The 21,754-nt window shown below is 39.3% G+C and overlaps 1 protein-coding gene across 1 annotated transcript in view; it reads left to right on the top strand.

Annotated features, from left to right (window-relative positions):
- The window catches only part of PIEZO2 (piezo type mechanosensitive ion channel component 2), a 364,496-nt gene that overhangs the window by 328,251 nt on the left and 14,491 nt on the right, over nt 1-21,754 (top strand). Inside the window, 12 exon segments of the mRNA XM_065398323.1 lie at nt 2,164-2,331; nt 4,491-4,880; nt 6,326-6,584; nt 7,137-7,319; nt 8,634-8,886; nt 9,746-9,878; nt 10,364-10,511; nt 10,624-10,838; nt 12,601-12,759; nt 14,648-14,795; nt 19,620-19,808; nt 21,174-21,266. Coding sequence (XP_065254395.1) covers nt 2,164-2,331; nt 4,491-4,880; nt 6,326-6,584; nt 7,137-7,319; nt 8,634-8,886; nt 9,746-9,878; nt 10,364-10,511; nt 10,624-10,838; nt 12,601-12,759; nt 14,648-14,795; nt 19,620-19,808; nt 21,174-21,266 — 2,338 coding nt within the window.

Below are 21,754 nucleotides of genomic sequence, written 5' to 3'. Positions count from 1 at the left end.
CTTTGAATGGTTTCAAAGAAGTTAATGCTTTTCAAAGTCTCTAGAGATGCCAATTTGAAAAGTGACCTGGAAGGATATGCCTGGATAAATGTATGTGCTGGTTAGTGACTGAGTCAACACAAACTTTGCCAATTGTACATCGCAATATAGATCATATCCTCCTTACCAGCTTATTGGTGGTGTAGGTTGCTACACATTCGGAAGCACATTTACTGTGCTATGAGTATAATCTGGTGCCGCTTTCCAAACCTTGGAGGATTCTGATCAGCTGCTCAGTAGACGTAGATTTTCCTTCTGATCACTGAGCTGTTCTTTCCTTAAACATGTATGTAATCATAATCATTGCAACGACTAACTCAGGGCCTAATCTTGCACCTAATTAAATCAGTAGTTGTTTTGCCATTGACTTCAACAGGAGCCGGATCAAGTCCTCCAGGTGGGGAGCAGTTGAGGGAAACTGGAATACATTTTTTCAATGAAAATTTACCAGTGGAGGCACTCCTTATGGTATAAGAGTCGGCTTTTGTTCCTGGCACAAGAGCTTGAGTTACTTAGTTTCCCTTCCCTGTATCTCCCCACTGTTATTTACAAGACAACATGTCTACATACACACATATATATGTTTAGAGAGGAACTTGTAACTTTACAAGGTAATAACTATATTGTGGGTTAACTAAACACCAAAGTGAAAAAAGGCAACGGGCCATATTTTCAAAAGTGCTTGATTTCAATGGTTGTTAGATGCCTAATTTGCTTTAGATGCTTTTGAAAATCCCACAAGGTGCTTATTGCCTAAATACCTTTACAAATCTGCCTCTAGGTGCTTACAGAAAAGAAACCCAGCTCCCAACAAAGATGGTGAGATGGAGTTTGGATTTAAAAAGGACACTAAAATATCATTAAAAAGTACACAGTCTGCTTGACAGCTCCCTGTAATTCAATACCAAAAACCTCATTTAAAGAATTAGAGCTAGAGTGCCCTATAGATCCATGTATAGGGTGGACCTTCCAGGTGCTCAATCCTACACCCACTGAAGTCAATGGGAAAAGTCCCACTGACTTCAGTGGTGCAGGATCAGATCCTAAGTGTGGATCACCCCTCATTGTTTAGGTGCTTTCTTTTCTCCCGTATGAATCTTAGAGACCCAGAGAGGAGACTGCCTGGATTAAAACTCCAAATAGTTCCCTCTACTCAGTTCATGCACATCTGCATACTTCATTCACAATTACAGCAAACTACATTGCGGTTACCTACCATATGTCATTAATGTATTTGCTTCCTTCCCATTGCTAATGTTTGTATTTACATTAGTGTTGTCTTTTTCATAACTCATCCACTTCTCATTTTATCCAATAGCATCCTGAATGTATAGTATATGCCTCTGTTGTCCCATTGTAGTGACAAGTGAAAGGAGATAAGGGTTTAACTGAAAATTTCCTTTCTTTGATATTGTGTGCTTTACAAATTTTGAAATAATGGGGGAAATATTTTTTTAAATGACTCAAAATAAATAAAATTTTCTTAAAATGATTATCAATGTCAATATTATACAATATCATATTAGATACAAAATCAAAAGCAATGGTAATTATACTTGGCATTCATCAAGTGATTTGGCTCTTTTGTGCTGAAAGAGGACTGGTTAGTATATGAAAGCTGTTTTTTCTATTAGTAGAACATGAGGGTTTTTTTAATTTTGAAAGCTCTTTTAGGAAATTGGCCTGCACCCATATAAAAGAATTCCACAGAATCTATTTTTAATAAAATAGATATTGTACAGAGGAAATCAGCTTCCAAAATGTTTTAATTGAATTTTTGGAATTTTTATTCAAAGTAAACAAAACTAAAAACTCTCACTTGTACAAAGTTGTTGTCTCTAGGCAGTATGGGAACTTTGAGACTATATTGATTCCCATATCTATATGCATAGCGATTACATTTTATGATTAGTAGTTATGGCTTCTATATTTTTATAGTCACAAACCAGCTGTACATAAGAATTTGGTTTTGGTGGTGACTCTAATCAGGTCCTTATCTTCTCTCTGAACCTTTTGTCTTTGTGTCTGTGTTTTCTGCATGGCGAGCACATTCATTTACTGAATTATATATGAAGTAATGTCATTGGTATTTAACATTGTGTTTATAACTGTTTGCGCTGCTAGCTGCTACACTGAAGCAACCATGCTGTTCTCAAGGCAGTCAACCCTTGATGATTTAGATGGACCAGACACTGTTCCTAAAACAAGTGAGCGCGCTCGACCTAGGCTTCGTAAAATGTACAGCATGGATATGTCCTCCTCATCAGCTGACAGTGGCAGTATAGTGTCAAGGTGCTTAACTCATGCATGCTTTGTTCACTCGTTTACCCTGGCCATTCTACATGTGGCATTGTATACGTGTGCAGATGTGTGTGTTTAAAACAATTTGCATGCTTATTGGAAGCTTTATTCCCTTGTATATTGTGACAAGACTTTGAGGTACAAAAAAGTATCATAAACCAGTTACTTATTTTTTATTTTGCTTTTTTTAAAAAAAAAAAGTCCACTATTCTTTTATTCATTATAATTTGATCCGTAACTTTGACCTTTGACAGTTGGCTCCTGCATCCTGAATTAAAAAGGGACTGATTTTCAAAGGTGCTGAACCCCCAGCAGCTCCGATTGACTTCAGTGGAATTTATGGGAGCTCAGCTCTTCAAATGATCAAGTACCTAAATATGGATTTAGGAATCTAATTTTAGGCACCTATCTATGAAAATTTTGGCCAGGCTCCTTTAATTTTTAGTTACTCTCTTCATAGGAAAGAATTGTTAAATATATTTTGAATTCTCTTCCACTGATTTACAGACTCTGAAGTTTTGGAATTAAGACAGGGAAATTATTAAGAAAAGATAGCAAGCAATATAAATACTGAAAGAAACAACATATTAGAGAAGTGTTCCAGAGCTGTTCACTCAGTTTTGCAACTCAAGACTAAAATTGTCTACATTTTATATGGCTTCAGGATATAAAAGCAATGTTTCAAATATCACTTCAAAAATAAAATTGTATGGCATATTAAATCATTCTACTTCCATATTGCACACTGTTTTAGCAACTTCTGGGTGTTGATTTATTTTGAAATTCAGCATTTTACATTCTCACTCATTAATCATCTTTAAAGGAATTATTACTATTAAGAATCATCAAAATGTACATTCAAGCAACAGCTACCATCAGTTTACTTCTGAAAACTCTCACTAGAAGTTAAAAGGTGACATAACATAGCTACAGTAAGTTTGAAAGTGGTTTCAAAGGAAAAGGGTATAGAAAGCTATTTTGAATTTTGGCAGGAGGTAGTATTGTCCACTGGCTTTTACAATAACAAGTTTATTTTATATATATATATTGGGTAAAATCCTAGTGAAGTCAAAGGAAGCTCTACTATTACCGGCCAGTATTTCAACCTCTGTCTCTTTGGCGAGCTGTAAAACCCATGTTGTTCTTTTTATTATCTGATTGTTGGAGCTGGGGTGGGGGCTAACAGACATATGGGAACGAAGAAAGAGAAGAAACTAGGAATAAGGGAAGAGTGGAGCATAACCAAAAGAAGACATAAAGCAAAGCAAGGACAGGAAAGTAGCTGAAGGGGGATAGCCAGATTCTCAGTTAAGTCAATGAGCTGCACCAATTTACACCAGCTGAGAAGCTGGTACAGAGAGAAGCAAACAGAGTGGTGTCAGGGAAGATGAAAAACACATAAAGCAGAGTAGAGCTTTGTCAAGCAAGGTGGAGAAGCAGAGAGATAGGTGAGCAGATAAGACTGAGTAAGAACAATGTGAAAAGAGGGGAAGTACACACAGAAGAGGAAAGAAGCAGGTAAGCCAAAGAAGTGAAGAAGAAAAATGTAGAGTGATCTGAAGGTAAGATACCATAATACCCTGCTACTCAAACAGTTATTTACTCTGGATGGCACTACTCCATGTTTGCAATTGGCCTATCCTTTCATATAGATATAGCATGAAACATGAGGGGATAGATTCTGTGTGTCCAACTGAATTTTGCCTGCAAGCTGCAGTTTTGAAATGATGAAGCTATGATTGTTAGAAATGTTACATTTACAATGAAGTATATGCATTCCTATATTATACAGTAGCATCATGCAGCTCACTTGAAACAAATGTAGAAATATGCTCTAGTTGTGTTTAGAATTTGTTTGTTCTAAGAAAATTGTGTGCAAATTCCCTCTTTGTCAGCATTAATTTGTCTTGGTTTGGAACTGTATTGAATCACTGCAAGCTCAACAAGCAATCACACCGTGTGCAAATGGATCAGTGTTTTTTATGTGTAAGGAAAAGGTGAAAAAGAAAAATGCCAACTGCAGTGCATTTTCAAAGTTTGGGAGCAGAGTGAGGGCTTGCCAATATTTCAACCTCAAAACAAAGTTAACAAAGTTTTCTGAGTAATTGTGGTAAGAGAGAAATCCTTTTTCTTCCTCCTGTTCCTGACAGTGAACCTACCCAGGTCACCATGCTGTATTCTCGTCAGGGCACAACAGAAACCATTGAAGAAGTAGAAGGGGAGCATGAAGAAGAAGGGGAAGGTTCTACGTCAAGACGAGAAGATGAGGTGGATGATTATGGCTTGGATTCAGAAGGAGCTGCGTACACTCCTGATACTGACGTGCCATCATACTCGGCTGTGGATGGCAATGCCGAAGTCCCACCTTCATACAGCAAAGCTGTCAGCTTTGAGCATCTTTCCTTCAGTTCCCAAGATGACTCTGCTGGCAAGAACCTCATGATGGTGAGCCCAGACGACAGTCAAATTGACAAGCTACATGATACTATCCTCCCTCCATTGACACATGACCTGACTGCCAGTGAGCTGCTTCTAAACAAGTAAGAAACTTTAGAGAAGAAAAAACTTCGTCTTTGAAGTTTTCCTAAATACTTTAATCCCTGTTTTAGGAGGTGTTTTCTGTCTAACTACTGCTGTTATTAGTGAGGATTTTTCTCTCAAAAATTGGTTTTAATTGTTGGGGTGGGGCTTTCTCTCTCTACTTGTTTTAATTTTATTTGGGAAAGGTCCTTCCTTCTAAAATTACCTGGGGAAAAAATCTCTGCTTCTCCCCCAACACACACTTAGTTAATAGCTCCATTGCCATTGGATTTCTGCAGTTGAAATCCAATGGCAATGCTGCACTCCTTCATGGGCTGCAGCATACTCCCCTCCCCACCATGCAGCCAACAAGTTATGCTGGCCAGTGCTTGGGAGTTGGAGCCAATAGCTCTTCTTTCTCATCTTCCTTTGTGACATCATTCTTCCCAAGGACGGTAAGGAGGGAGACACTGCAGACTGCAGACACTGAAATTCTGCCCAGCCCTTATGCGGGCCACATAAGATGTGAAAAGTCTCCTTATTCTTTCCTTTACCACAGTGCACTTGCATTAGGGCCAGGCAGAATCTCCAATCCCAGAAATGATCCCATCAGCTCAGTTAGAACTGGACCAAAAGGCACCACACTGCCTGAGCAAATCAAGTGCTTTTTCTTCTATGCTTCCATGTCCCTTTGTTTTTCCAGTATTCAACCAAATCTTTCCATAGGCTGGAACATTTAAAGTGTTGACAAGACAAAAAAAGCTCTTCTTTTATCCTGTGATTGTGCAGTGCCTAGTACAGTGAGGTCCTGGCCCATGACTAGAGCTCCTAGGCGCCACTGTTGTACAAACAATAATAAATAAATGACACTCATGAAAAGCGTAGAGATTTAAATCTATGTGAGTTCATGTCATAATTTTACACTTGTCATAATTTTATTATGTTTTTAACATCAACTTGTTTTTTTTTATTAACAGTCGGGTTTACCCAAACAGTCAAAGGAGACAAGGCACATCTGGTGGCCAAAATAAAAGTGGCATTCATTCTGATCTCACTTACAGTTACACTGGTGTGAAATTAGTGTACTGACTTTTAATGGAGTTATTCCTGATTCCTGGTATAAGTAGATCAGAATTGGATCCAATGGCTCACTAGCAGAACATGATTTGCAGATGAGGTGCAATGATTAGGTGTTTATGGGCAAGCTGATTGTTTTCATGTATTAAATACCAAACTAGCACTTCCAAATGGTTTATTGTAAATTGTTGTTGGAGCTTTAATGTTACATGAATTTGTTTAGCATCAGGCCATATTACATATATTTGTTTAGAATACCAAATTCTGTTCATGTTTACAGATTTTCCAACAGAATCTGCCACCATTATAAAGGAGAAAACAGTAATAATAAAAATCAGCTCTCGTGAATTTCATATTGATGTCATTCATGGAACTCTTCTTCTCACAGGATGTTTCGTGATGAAGAGCTGGAGGAATCCGAGAAATTCTACAGTGGTCAGCCTCGACTATTGCTTCTCGTTTATGCTCTGTATAATACACTGGTGGCCCGGTCAGAAATGGTGTGTTATTTTGTGATTATCCTTAATCACATGATCTCTGCCTCCATGATTACCCTTGTGCTTCCCATCCTTATATTCCTTTGGGCCATGCTGTCTGTCCCCAGGCCTAGCAAACGCTTCTGGATGACAGCCATTGTCTACACTGAGGTATGCCATTACTGCTACATCCTTATTTGTCAAACACATTGGGAACAGATAACATGCTTTTTTGCAAAGAAAAGTGAATAATAAGCCACCCAGGGCAGGAATTGTCTCTTTTCTCTGCTTTTACATCTCTCCTTTGGGCATTATAATACAAATATATACTAAAAATAACATCCTTGGGCATTGGTGTGATAGGTGAGAGGCAATTGTTTGATTTTTCAGTGCTGCACTTGGCTGACTTCCTTCTAGTTATAAAAAGGCAACACCTACTAATAGCTACCATCTAGTGGTACCCACGATACTGCAGTGACTGCCTATTGTATTTATAGGAAGATAACTGCGGTATCTCAAATGCCAGTGGGTGGCCCGCGTTGGTCAACACTGATTTTTTCATGGCGACCCCTCTAATTGGAATGTATGAAAACATAATTAATCTAATTTTTAAAAAAACCATGAAATAGTCACATGGTATTTCATGTGACTGACATGAGGCTACTTGTTCTGTCAGTTGAATGGTGTTTGGATAATTGTTCTCGATACGTTGTTCCTGTACAGGTGACCATTGTTATCAAGTACTTCTTCCAGTTTGGCTTCTTTCCCTGGAATAAACATGTGGATTACACCAAAGATAAACCTTACCATCCGCCCAATATTATTGGTATTGAAAAGAAAGAGGGTTATGTGCACTATGACCTTGTTCAGCTCCTTGCTTTGTTCTTCCATCGATCCATTTTAAAGGTAAACTGAGATAAAAGGCATGTCTTTATTTTATTTAATTTTTATAGTCATTCCTATGACTCTTCAGCACAATGAATTTGTCTTCACAGTACCCCTGTGGGGTAAAATGTTACTATGCCCATTGTACAGATGGGGAAACTGAAGAACAGAGAGATTGTGTGACTTGCCTAGTATCATACAAGATAGCTGTGGCAGAACAAGGAATAGAGTGGAAAGCTTCTGGTCCCACTCTGCAGGGCCATTCTCCCTCTCTGTCCCTTGTTAATCAACGTTTTTTGCAGGTTTACTTACAGGTGTTGAGTTAATATTGCTTTAACTTTTTTGGTTACGTTACTTTATTTAAAAATGTATTTGCCATTTAAATTGTGAAGACTCCATTTTCTAAGGAAATGTTTGGCCTTGAAACTCATTAAAAGCCTAAAGACATCTCAACAAAAAAATACTGATCTCATTGCTCACTTTGCAGATAGTATGTCCCCAAAGGTAGGCAAAGTGGCCATTTCTTATATTTGTTGTGTCCATAGCAATGAGTGAAACATTTATTTGTCCTTTAGAATTTTTTGATTTATTAATACAGTCAAATCTTAATTGTCCAACACCAAGCAAATAAAACTCTTATATGTGAACAATAGATATGACACCTGAGATTTGAGCTATCCCCCCCCCCCCCCCAAGGTATGTACGGTTTAAGTGAACCAAGGAAAATATCATGGAAGGGGTATATTTTGATGAAATCCCTGATTTTATGGCTTTATGATTTCATTCATAATTTTTTCCCAAAAACCTAAGGAAAGTTCTGCCCTACACATAATAACGTTGCAGAATTTAAAACTGGTACCCACTACAACACAAATATAATAATATCTCTAACTAGATTTTTTCTAAAATAGACATTAAGTAGGAACTTCCTTTGCCTCATTAGTGTCCCAGAAAACATACTGATATTTATTATATCCCTTTAATCAAACTTAGGGGGAGGGATAGCTCAGTGGTTTGAGCATTGGCCTGCTAAACCCCGGGGTTGTGAGTTCAATCCTTGAGGGGGCCACCTAGGGATCTGGGGCAAAATCAGTACTTGGTCCTGCTAGTGAAGGCAGGGGGCTGGACTCGATGAGCTTTCAAGGTCCCTTCCAGTTCTAGGAGATAGGATATCTCCATTTGATGACTTCAAATAAAAAAGGGGATCTGAGCCTTATAAATATCAGAATAGAAAGATAGGAAATGCTCGTAATTATATAGTCTGTCTTGCAGCACAATAAATATCACCCTAACTGAAATACAAGAGTGACATGCTTTTCTTCTTTTCTCCACTAGTGCCATGGGTTATGGGATGAAGATGATGAAGGTGAAAGCTGCAGTAGTAAAGAGGAATATGGCGATGAGCTCTCACTGACGGCAGACAGGAGAGATTCTGCTGACTCTTTAAAGTCAGTGAACCTTGCGGCTTCTGTGGAGTCCATACATGTCCACTTTCCAGAACAGCAGACTGCCATCAGGAGAAAAAGTTCCAGCAGTGGGTCACAACTTTCACACAGATCCAGTTTCTCCTCACAGAGGTCAAAGAGAGGTATGTGTCACAGCACTATTGGGCCTTGAAAACCAGTAGCTCAGTTCTGATTAGATGATTCTCTTGAGACCTTTGATGTATTTCTGTGGAGAGCTCAGAAAATATTTAACACAACGGCTGCTTTGTGAGAATAGGAAATATGTGAAACAAAATACCGGATACTTATAGCGATGGGCCCAACCCAACACCCAGGGGTGAACTCTCTCAACTTTGATGAAGTTCAGATCCAGATCCAGATCCAAGCACTACAACCAGCACTTTCCCTATAATTTGCTGGAACTGAACATTCCAAATCTTTGGGAAGGTCCAGATCCAAACTTTATGGCTCAGCACCATCTCTAGTTAGCAGGAGTTCATAGTGAACTTCTTATTTTTGTTAACATCTGAGTTCATATGGTACCTGAAGTGAGAGAAGTATTGATTTGTGATATTGTGACAGACTACCTTCCCTATCTCCTGAAGAGGAAGACTTTACTATAGTTTGTATATATATATCCAAATCAATATCACAAAATCACAAATCTATCTATCTATATCTGTGTATATATATACACTCACACACCATCCTGGCAACTGAAGCAGGCCAGTCACATATCAGTTTTGGTACCAACTCTTTTTTTATAGTCATATTAAGTCAAGTTTTGATTCAGCCAGTTGTCAAGTCTGTGTCAAACAGTCAAGACTTTACTATATATGTATATATTAAAAAAAGGTATAGGGCTTAATTTAAAAACCTCTTAAATGTGCAACTTATTTACACAGGTTATACTCTGTGATTTTAGTCCTGTATTTTTATCTAAACTTTGATTTTAATTGGATGCTTGCTTTCTTGTTTTCTTCCTCCCACCCTCATTTCCAGGGAGCACCAGTACACGAAACAGCAGTCAGAAAGGAAGCAGTGTATTAAGCATTAAGCAAAAATCTAGAAAAGAGCTTCTTATGGAAAAGTTTCGAGAACAAATGATCAAAGCAAAGGCATTTACAATTAAAAAGTGAGCAAATTTTCTCTAGGGGATTGGGGGCGTGGATAGGGGAAACGTCAAATTATAGTGAAATAACTTTTTAAGTAACTAAAAATATGCTATTCTTAGTAAAAATAAGTTATAAAAGTAGAAATGTATCAGCAGACTGGATGGTTCAGTAGATTGGTGATAGGATACAGATGCTTTCATGCTAGGTCACCAGTTCACACCTAAACAAAACAACAGCGGCTTTCAAAGTCCATTTGAAGGCTAATTGTTGTCCTGTGTGAATGAGTTGGTCGACTAAGTGAATTTCCTAGTGGCAAGTGTTTGCAGAACATTACAAAAACGGCCAACACAACAGGTAATAATTGGTTTCTGTAAAGCACCGTGGACCCCAAAAGTGAAGTTTATAATTAAGCAAATTAATAATATCAGCCCCTTCCTTTTGTAAGCTTAGGAACGTGAGTTCAAGGTACTTGTGTTAAATCAGGTTGTGGTGTATGTTGTTTCAGGACTCTTCAAATATATGTGCCCATCAGACAGTTTTTCTACAATCTCATTCACCCGGAATACAGTGCTGTGACTGATGTTTATGTGCTGATGTTCCTCGCAGATACTGTGGACTTCATCATCATTGTGTTTGGGTTTTGGGCTTTTGGGGTATGTTATGAGAGGCTTGTTCTGTAAATCCTCTTTCAGAATCTTGGCCACAATTGTGAAATACCATGTAGAATTTGTTATCCCGAAGTTATTGTAATGTTTTCCTTCCCAGAAACATTCTGCTGCAGCAGATATCACCTCTTCATTATCAGAGGACCAGGTACCAGAGGCATTCCTGGTGATGGTGCTCATTCAGTTTGGAACAATGGTGGTAGACCGAGCACTGTACCTTAGAAAGACTGTCATGGGAAAAGTCATCTTCCAGGTCATTCTTGTTTTTGGGATACACTTTTGGATGTTCTTTATCTTGCCTGGAGTAACTGAAAGGTAAACCCATTAAAAATAAAGCATAAGAGTTGAATAACATAATTTTTCAAGTTTATTCCTAATTTAATTTGAGTGAATTACAGCTAAAGACTGAATCACAAACAGGTTTCTTCTTGATCTAATTTCTAAACGGATTGTTTAAGTACTTTTTCAGAATAATTAGTGCGCAGATATGGAACTGCTTGAATGGGGAAAAAACTGAGCTATATAAAACCATACTGAATTAGAACTGCCTTTAGGGCAATAATTTTGTAGTTAATGTATCATGAAGATCTGGGCACAGAGTACTAAATTCAATTTTAAGTTTAAGGAGTCAGAGCTGATATAATGCAAACTCGTGGGCCATCCCTGCTTTAATGAACGCTTCCTAACAACCTCCTGTTTCCTGTAATAGCTCTATTTCCACCCCACCCCCACCCTCAACATTAAATACACAGCCTTATTAAAGCTGTCAGGCAGCTATTGATTATTAGGTCATAATTTGTCCCAGCAACTAATGAAAAAGTGCAAACTTAAAATTCCAAGAGAGTTGCATTGTACCTTGCAAATAGTGATAGAATAGTTTACTGAGGAAAAAAATTGATTCATTACATGTGAAGAATACAAACAAATTAATTAGAAAAGACAAAAAAACCTCCTTTGCACTTAAAAATTGTCCTTGAATGTATTTATTATATTTTTCCGAGTGCAATAGTAATTACAGCCATGCTTGAATAAAACTGCTATTCTCCCAGTGACCTCCTACCTCAAAAGTTACTGAGCACTGAAAAGGGAGAGAAAACCCAAGTTTGGGATTGTCAGTTTAATTTGTTGTTTAAAAGAAAAGGCAACAAAATCCCTCTTGATCTTTACCCTGCCTTTAAGAAATATGTATCTCATAATCTTGATCTTGAATTTGCATTTGAAACCTGTCCGGGTCAATTTAAATCAAACTGATCTCTATAAACCCATGAAAGTTCCTTATCTACAATAGTTTTCCAAAACAACTCAATGAAAACATTGGGTCATATCTTGTTCCCCAAACACTGTCCTTGGTGAGGAGTTCACAGCATGCTGCTGAGCTGTAATCATGCTTAAGCACATTCCAAGAGGGACCGCTCCACTTCTGAGATGCCCACATCAACAGCTCCTTCCCAGTTGACTGAGCAGTTTACGTGGTCTAAATCAGCATCCCTGGTAACTGAGAAACGGAGGTAGATCCCAACCTTCAGTGTCTCTCACACACATTTCAGGGACCCTGATCCCTGTCTCTGACCCTTATCATCACTAGAGGTACAGTAATACTTGCAGGCTCTACTGGGAGAGAGGCAAGACCAGAATCCACAGTGTTGCTTGTAGAAGGGTGAGTAACTCATTTGCATGTGTACCCCATCCATCCTGCTGCAGCTTCACATCAAGCTGCTCAAGGAATGGACGTGGGTCTTCTCCACTCTCCATGTGCACACTGGATCAGCCACTGGGAGCTTCAGCGCAATGAATAGCAGTTGAAACAGCTGTACAGTGCTACCGTGTTGCTTACAGCCCTGCAAACACGAGTCAGGATTTAGCCCAATTATATGGATTTTTGTTATTAAATATCTACACTTTCAGGTGTAGTTTTTCTCTAGAGCTGGGTGACAGCCACAGAGAGACCTGAAACCAGGGATTGATTGCAGGTTTTCATAAATGAGGAGCTGAGAGATGTGCAGAGCATTTTGGATTAATTTTGTAGAACATAGGTATAAAGCTCATGAATTTTTTTTATCTCACCTTTTCATTGCAGGAAATTTAGCCAAAACACAGTTGCCCAGCTCTGGTATTTTGTGAAATGTGTTTATTTTGGGTTATCAGCATATCAGATACGTTGTGGTTACCCAACCCGTGTTCTTGGCAACTTCCTCACCAAAAGTTACAACTATGTAAACCTCTTCTTATTTCAAGGGTAAGTGTATTCCCACTCGCTCTCAGCCACCCTTGTACATATGTAGTATGAAGGTTTAATTGTCACTTAGAAGGCCTCATTATTCATGACTTAGTTCTGCAGGTCATTGCAAATGTGTGCTAATAAAACCTTTATTGCATATCATATCATCATACCACCACAATATATAATATATTATCATATCATCATACCACCACAACTATTTTGGAAATGTTATCTGCTCTTTAAATCTATGAACCTTCCTTGTCATGAGCCCAACTATGCAGACCTCTAAGGGAGAGAAAAAATGTAATTAATCCATTTTTAGAATTCTAACAATTACCTTACATAGTTTACATAAAAATCACTGTAGTGTCCTATGTCCCTGGACTTTCCAGGTCCAGAAACAAGTACTGTGTGTCCTATTGGAAAGTTTGGACTCTCCACTTTTCCAAAAGTTTAAAATGCTCTTTCTAACCCTGCAAAGTAGTAAGATATCAGACCTTAAACCTGTCACTGGACTCGCACCTCATACCAAGAGCCTTGAGTGGGAAATAACACATGGGAGTGTTAAGGAAATATTTGTTGTAGTAGAAAGGATCTTTTAAAAAAAATAGTGTGTCTCAAGCTGCTCAGAGATATGGAATATTAGTAGTTATCCTTGGAGAGATGGATCAGTGGGCAGAATGCAGGGGAGAAAATAAAAGTACACGATTCTCTGAATGCAGTGCATAAATATTGCCATCACATATATACTATGAAATAGCTATAATATGAGCCGCACATGATTTCCATGTAAAACTAGTGATGATGTTTTTAAATGTCAAAAGTGTGGTGAGATGAATCATAACATTTTAAGACTACATACAGGCTCTTCAGCCCATTAAAGAGGGACTTCCATGTTGGAGAAATTCAAATTTAAACTTGCCTAAATCATTCATATTTTAGTTGTCTCTCATATTTTGTTTACCATTATTGTTAATTATTACTGACTGTGAGTCTGAAAAGTCTTGGGGTTCTGTGCTTGCCAGCTAAACAGTTCATACCATAATCAAATTTATCACAATCCCTTTGTTCTAATAATCCAGGCTTTATTCCAAGATTTTTAGTATGTACTGGTTACAGTCCAGCTAGAAAAATCACAGAAATAGCTTTCCTCGCACTATAACAATGTTTCTGGTTTGATTGGGACTAGGAAGAAGAAAGTGGAAAGGTGGGTAAATATTAAATAAATCAGTTTTAATTAAAATATTTTTAAAAGGTAACCAAACTATTTCTGACCCTCAGAAAGTATTCAAGTTGTGCAAAAGGTACTGTGCGTACTCACAGCCCAGCTTCTCCTGTTGATCCTACAGTAAAATCATAAGGCCAGGTTCTCTACACAGTTACAGCCCCTGCACCAGTCTGTGCAAAAGTACCATAAAGCAAATGGCAAGCAGAGAATTCCCTTTGAAGTGAACTGCAATCTGGTCTTATATCCGTCTCTGTCTTCCCCTCCCAGTTTAGGAGATATGGCAGAAAGGAAGAAGGGGGGCTTTGGCCCAGGAGAGAATCTATCCCATAAAGTTGCATCTGTGATGCTGCCATCACACCCATGATTATTGATTACAAGTGACATAAGTGCATGTTTGACTTCACTACAGGATTATTAAAATATGATGAACATCAGTAATACCCAAGCAATCCCAGAAAATGACTAAGTGCAATTGTTTTCACATTCGTGTTTTCTGTTTTCAAGTCTGAACCCCTCCATTAAGCTTTTTGATATTTAACATTTGTGTAATTTTCCCACACATGGTGTAATTATAAGACTCACTAAAAATTACCTGTGTTCCTTAATTAGATACAATGCTATACTTCACTACCTCACTGTAAGATAGTTCATCTACTATACTGTCTCTCCTTTTAGATTCCGTCTGGTTCCATTTTTGACTGAGTTGAGAGCAGTAATGGACTGGGTTTGGACTGATACCACTCTGAGCCTTTCCAGCTGGATCTGCGTTGAGGATATTTATGCTCATATATTTATCTTGAAATGTTGGCGAGAGTCTGAAAAGGTAAGAAAGCTAAGCAAGTGATTTAAGCCTATTTTTTACACCCAAAGTTAATTGTGGCAATAATGAAGAAAAGCTGCCCATTTATGAGTTCCTGAATAAAGAAAAATATATCAGAAGGCCAGATTTCTATCAGAGAGGCCTAAGGTGCATGTGCAAAAATGTTCATCCAATTGTGTGCCTGTCTCTGTGTGCAATTACTTCAGATGAAAATTTGAATGGCTTTCTGGCATCTAACTTCTCGTTTGTGCCTAACTAATTTTCCTTTCATGCATATGAGTTCTATGTAAAATCATGGTAATTTGTGTCTGCAAACATAGATACTCAATTGTAGACCTAGATTTCAGGGGTGGATTTAAGAATAAGACAAGGTAAGCAAATGAACTCAGGTTGTCCAGAGTTGGTGGAGGAATAACCAAACAACTGGGGCCCTGTCTACACTACAAATTATGTTGGAATACAGCCACCACAGTTAGTGTATCATTCATGCAGACGCATACTTGGCTGCTTGCATTAGCGCTGTGCGTACTCACCGAGGGTGTTTGTGTCAGTTCAAACAGTGGTGCACCACAGGTAAGTATCTCAGTATGTTCCATGTGCCACTATCTGGTGCAATGCCTTCTGGGAAGTTTTCACAGTGTATTGTGGGATAGAAATAATTTGCCCAGGAATCTCTGGGAGGTAGGGGTCAAGTTCCCAGCATGCAACTTTGTCCCATAATGCCATTCATATCCCATAATTTTTGCTCCCTCTTTTAAAATCCTACAAACCTGCATGGCACTGTTTGGTGTCTGCCATCTCTGACAGAAGCATGGAGCCCACATAGCTCAGTGCTATTCTCATTAATGTTGCAAATGCAGGATACCTGACTGTCAATTATTATCAGAGCCACAGGAAGAACTTCAACAGTGGGGGACATAAATATTTTTTGAGGACAGTTTGCTAAGAGACATAAATTCAAGGTTGCTGGTGGTATTCATGCAGTTGCAGATGGTGGAGCGCTGCTTCTGAGCTCGAGAAACGAGCACTGACTTGTAGGATGGCATCATCATGCAGGTTTGGGATGACAATCTGTGACTGCAGAGCTTTTGGATATGAAAGACCACATTCCTGAGGCTGTGTGCTGAGCTCATACTGGCCCTCCAACACAGAGACACCAGAATCAGAGCTGCAGTGACAGTTGAGGAGCAAGTGGCGATCACACTCTGGAAACTTGCAACACCGGATTGGTATGGGTCAGTGGGAAATCCACAGTGGAGGCTTTTGTCGTGCAAGTGTGTACAGCCATTAGTCATCTCCCCCACACAGGAGTGTAACTCTTGGCAATGTGCAGGACATAGTGGATGGATCTGCAGAAATGAGGTTCCCAAACTGCAGTTGGGTGATAGATGTCACACACATCCCTGGTTTTGCACCAGCCCAGGTTGCCACACAGTACATCAACAGAAAGGGCTACTTTTCTGTGGTTATGCAAGCATTGGTGGATCAGCAGGGATGCTTCACTGATATCAATATGGGCTGGTCAAGGAAGATGCATGATGCTCACATCTTTAAGAACACAGGGCTGTTCAGAAAGCTGCAAGCAGGGACATTCTTTCCTGATCGTCAGAGTACCCTGGGTGATATTGAAATGCCAATTGTGATCCTGGGGGACCCAGTCTATGCCTTGCTGTCCTGGCTCATGAAGATGTACACTAGCCACTTTGACAGCACCAAGGAAAGATTCAACTCCCAGCTTGGCAGGTCTCCACCAAGTACGGCATACAGCTTGGTAGAAAAGAAGCAGATCTGCGGCTCAGTACCAAATCAATTGCCAGCCTCCGCTACGCTTGCTTCAGTTCCTTTGCTTCCATGGAGCACAGAGGCTGATTCCTGTCATACCCCTTTGTCTGCATCCCCTGTGCAGTTGGTCCATGGCAGTGCCAACACAGCCTCTTCTCTTCACAGACCCAGGAGACCCAATATCTCTTCTCTGCTCTAGGCAGGAGCACGTCTAGTGTGTGGAGCTGGCATGGTAGGTTGGGCAGTTGCACACCACAAGGGAGAGATGCCATGTGTGTTCGCCAAGCTGGGCAGTCAGGGACAGGCATTTGAAAGATACGCACGGTGTTTTAAAGGGGTTCTGGTCTCTGACCCCTGAGCAGTGGAGTTCACAATTGTGACCAGACCAGTCACTGTCAGACACCTCTGATGTAGCCTTTCTTTCTCCACTGCCCCCATCCATCTCACACTTCCCCACTAAAACACCCATGCGTTCACTCACCTATCACAATCCCCTTCTGACTGCCCCACTCCACACTCATACCCACCACACCCACATCCGTACATCTACTATCTTATTCTGCCACACCATCCACCGTACACTCACTGCACCTCTCTCTCGCTCTCTCTCTCACACACACACACACCAGTAGCGATCTTCTGGATCTCACAGCGAGCACTTATCCATTCGAAGGTTCTCAGAACTGCCCTGTGCCCTCCTCTGCTTCCATGATTTTGTAGCTGCTATTTTTAAAAAATTGGACTCAGCTGGTTTAAATGAGTTAAGGTTCAGTTCAAATAAAAATCGGGGATCCTGGATTCAGTGTTACCTTTGTAAAAACAGCATCCAGATGCTTGGTTGTTTTGCCATTTTTAAAAAGAAATTAAGTGTTATTTTAGGAATAGGAAATAACCCAACCATTCAGAAAATAAAATGACCATATATTTGAGTGTTTACTGACGTATTTCTAGTTTTATTATAATCCTACCTTTTAACTGTACTTGATTTCAAGGTGCGTCACTTAGTTACAAGTAAATTAACGGGATATCCACACAAACCTAGCATTTAGTTGTTTGTGCTAGTTACATTCCTACCATGAATTGAATTGCATCTCATCACATGTTTCAGAAATTAATTGAGAAAGATACAGGAAGTAATCCAGTTCCAGTTTTGCTCTATGTGCTGTTTTTTCTATAATAGGAACATTCTATACTGTGCTATGGAATGATTCTAGAATATACAAGTTTCCAAGTCTAAGTCACGATGCATGTGCCAATGACACGCATTGCTACACTTGCTGATGGGTTTTGCATATCTCAAAAATCTGTGTGTTAAGAACAAAATAACTAATGATAACTGAGGGTAGTTCAAGGTACCTCTCTCGCTCTCTGAGTGGTATTCCTGACTAATTTGGCTATTACTAACTCTCTGAGCTGCTCTGTAATAGCATTAAAAGTGCCTGAAATAACCGTCTATAGATAAATGATACGTCCCTTGTGAGCTCAATATGATATTAATGAAAACAGTGTCCTGTAGTGTGAGACAAATGGTTTGACACAATACTTTTAAAATGTAACTGATTTGTTTTAAATATAGAGTTGTATTACAAATGTAATATTCTCTTAGGGCTTTATGGATTCATGTTGTAAAGCAAGAACAATTTCCTGAAAGCCAGATTTCTGGCAAGTGTATGTGTGCAATGCAACTTTATTTTGTATATGCCATCTTTCATATGCATTTTATTTCAAAATGCTGCACAGAGTTTATGTTTGCACTGTTGTTGTAGCTGTGTTGGTCCCAGGACAATCTGTAAGCCACTAGCTCCTCTTTTGTGACTGCAGAGGTGTTAACTGGCAACTTCACCTTGAATGGTTAGACTATGTGTTAACTAGTTATGCTAAACAATCTGTTCCACCTTCTATTTAGCTGAGACACTCTGCCTTTCCCAGATCTGAAGAAGAGCTCTGTGTAAGCTCGAAAGCTTGTCCCGATCACCAACAGAAGTTGGTCCAATAAAAGCTATTACCTCACCCACCTTGTCTCTGTACAGAGTTAAATCCTATAAGAGAGCAGGCAGAATAAATCATAGTGATGCAAAGACATTGTACAGGCTGGTGAATCCATTAAAGCATTCAGTCATGAGGTCAGTAACAGATGGGGAGAGGAATCATAGCTGGGTTGGGAAGGGGGAGGGAAGATGTGTTTTCTGATGTGATGGGAAAAGAGAAGGAGAAATGCAAGAAGATTGTTTTAGTCTCCAGGAGCTGCAGAAGAGAAGGCTCTCACTCCAATAGTGGACGTATTGTGGAAAGGGAGAGCAAAGATCCTGGTGCTAGGGAAGATTAAGGAGCCGGATTGGGGATCAGAGACAAGGGAAATGGGCTGAGAAGCACTCTGGGGCAAGCCCACGGAGCGCTTAAGAACGAGGAGGACAGTTTTGAATGTATCTGAAGTGTATGAGGAGTTACTGCAGTGTAAGACAGTCTTGTGACACTGTGTGTGTCTATTGCTGAAAAATAAATACAACCTTCTCTGCAATAAAAATTACAATGTTTTCAGGATCTAAAAGGTGCAATTCTGTCTAAAAGGGATCTGAGATAAAACAAGTTTCAGAGTGGTAGCCGTGTGTTTGAAGCACAGCTTGGTGAAAGTTGATGGCTTCATTTGGCAAGGAACTGAGCAAACCTTTAGGTTTTTTTAGTTTTGGTTCATATGGTTTCATGCCTTCTGTTTGAGAAGAAAGTTCAAATGAACGTGCCCAGTGCTGCCTCATTTGGGATTGGGAACATGCCAAACCCCACAGAGTTTTGCACAGTTTTCACCCCAAGCCCTAAAATGACCCAGTTTCACTTGAAACTTACCTGTATGTTTGCCTGAAACTCAACCCAGTTTCAATCAAATCCCAGCCCAATTTTGACTAAAAATGTTCATGAAACTTGTCCTGAATTAGGGTTTGCCATGAGCCATGAAAGATGTCATTATTTATTCAAACATGGGTTCATATTAAAACTGTCCCACTGATGAACACACGGTATGTTTTACCATGTGACTGTTTTTTATTGCAGAGATACCCCCAGCCAAGAGGCCAGAAGAAAAAGAAAGTTGTGAAGTATGGAATGGGTGGCATGATTGTTGTCTTGCTGATTTGTATTGTCTGGTTCCCTCTGCTCTTCATGTCTTTAGTCAAATCTGTTGCAGGTGTCACCAACAGGCCTCTTGATGTATCAATCACAATAACCCTAGGAGGTTATCAGGTAAATGACAAAAAGAAAAGTCAATTATTGCCCTATATTTCTTTGTGCTATATTATTCTTTACATTGGGCTTACTGGAGTTACTGGATGAAACTCTGTCAAGTGAGTTATGCAGGAGGTCAGACTAGGTGAGCTCTCCGGTCGACATACAGTGGCTACGCGAGCCATCTGTAAGCTGGCCAGTGTAGACATGGTCTAACATTTATTCGCTGTCAAGTGCGGATTCAATCTGGAAAGTGAAAAGAATGTAAACAAACCTGAGTCAGATATTTGGGTGATCATTCCATATTTATCTTATCTCTTTCACTGGGGCCTACTTTTGTGCTAGCTGGCCAACTTCAGGGTCCAATTAGATCTTGAAAGAGCCCAGCTAGCAATGTAGATTGTAGGGACACCTTCATTTATCTCACTGAAAGTTGCTGGGACTTAGAAACCTGAGTGCCTTGGTCACTTTTAAAAATGAGATTTGGAGACAGATTTTTAAAGGAATTAAGGCACCTAATTCCCATTGAAATTAGCAGAAGTTAGGTGCCTAAATACATTTACATACCTGCCCCCCCAGGCTCCTAAATCAGTGAGGTATTGCAATGCTAAGCAAATCAATGCCTAAATACCTTTAAAAATCTGAGCCTAAATCACCTTTGAAAATGGGACATAGACTCCTAAGTACCTTAAGCACTAAAATTTTACCCTACATTTCCCAGGAAAGGGGTTACGGGGGAAAGGAATGATCAGAGAGGCTGTTTTGGCTTTGCCTTTCTTAGGAACGAGTCTCGTGGTCATTTGTGAAGTTTTAAAAAATGTTATTTCCAGATTAAAATATGCTGTGGGGCACTTGTAGCATTTACAGAAATGAACACAAAAGATTTCCAAAGTGAATATTAACTTGGAACATTCACAAACAGTCACAGGAATTCACTTCTCTAAAGGAGTAAATCTAAAATGACAGCTGTCAGAAGTGTGATAGCACATACAGAATAGCCTCCATTTGTTCTCTCATTCACATTTGCTCAGACCAATGCAAATAGATGTTTGCCTGAAAGAAATTTCAAATGATGGAATTTCCACACATTTCTGGATGGGATTGCTTAAAATTAGGACTATTTTGGAACAAAACTTGGTGAAATGTTTTGATTTAGGGGTATTTCCCCCACACACACACAAAATTGGACCATTTAAGAAAATTTGACAAGAAATTCAGAGCTTCAGTTCTGGAAGTTTTTAGACCTTTTCTCCCATCCCTCAGAATCTCTCCCTATGGCACCGAGGACTTACATAGTCTTAGACTGAAATTCACAGAATGTTTTATTTTTAATATAGAAACAGAATGAAATACATTTGACAAGGATGTGTTTTTATTTTCCAGCCTATTTTTACAATGAGTGCTCAGCAGAACCAGCTCAAGGATTTGAATCAAACGGAGTTTGATTCATTTCAAAGAGAATATTCGGGTCATACTGTAAGTAAAATGTAGAGTGTTTCATCATTTTAAGAATTTGTGTGTATACGTCCAGTGTATTCTGATCGGCCAAGTCATTCTGTTTAATTTCCTTTGGGTGACAATCAGGGATCAATAGTGCTGGCCTTATTAAGAGGATTAGTTCCATTGAATTGGTCTGAAATAAGGACTAATTACATGAATAAGAGCTTCCAGGGTGAGACCTTTAAGGGTATGTTTACACTACAATAAAATACCTGCGGCTGGCCTGGGTCAGCTGACTTGGGCTTCTGGGACTATACAATTGCAGTGTATAAATTTGGGCTGGGGCTGGAGCCCCGGCTCTGGGACCCTCCCTAAGATAAACCCTGATGGTTTATCAGTAATCCTTTCACTGAATAATGTCTGCAAAGCTACTTTAGGTTTCCTTCGTAAGAGAAAAGCATTCAAAAGCAGATCTTAAATGCACTTGGTAGCTAGTTTTTCAGACTCTGTTTCAAAGAGGTGAA

The sequence above is a fragment of the Emys orbicularis genome, chromosome 2 (genome assembly GCF_028017835.1).
Source record: "Emys orbicularis isolate rEmyOrb1 chromosome 2, rEmyOrb1.hap1, whole genome shotgun sequence".
NCBI classification, from domain to species: Eukaryota; Metazoa; Chordata; order Testudines; family Emydidae; genus Emys; species Emys orbicularis.
Note: the sequence above shows the minus strand (reverse complement) of the source record. Positions and strands in the feature narration are given on the sequence as shown.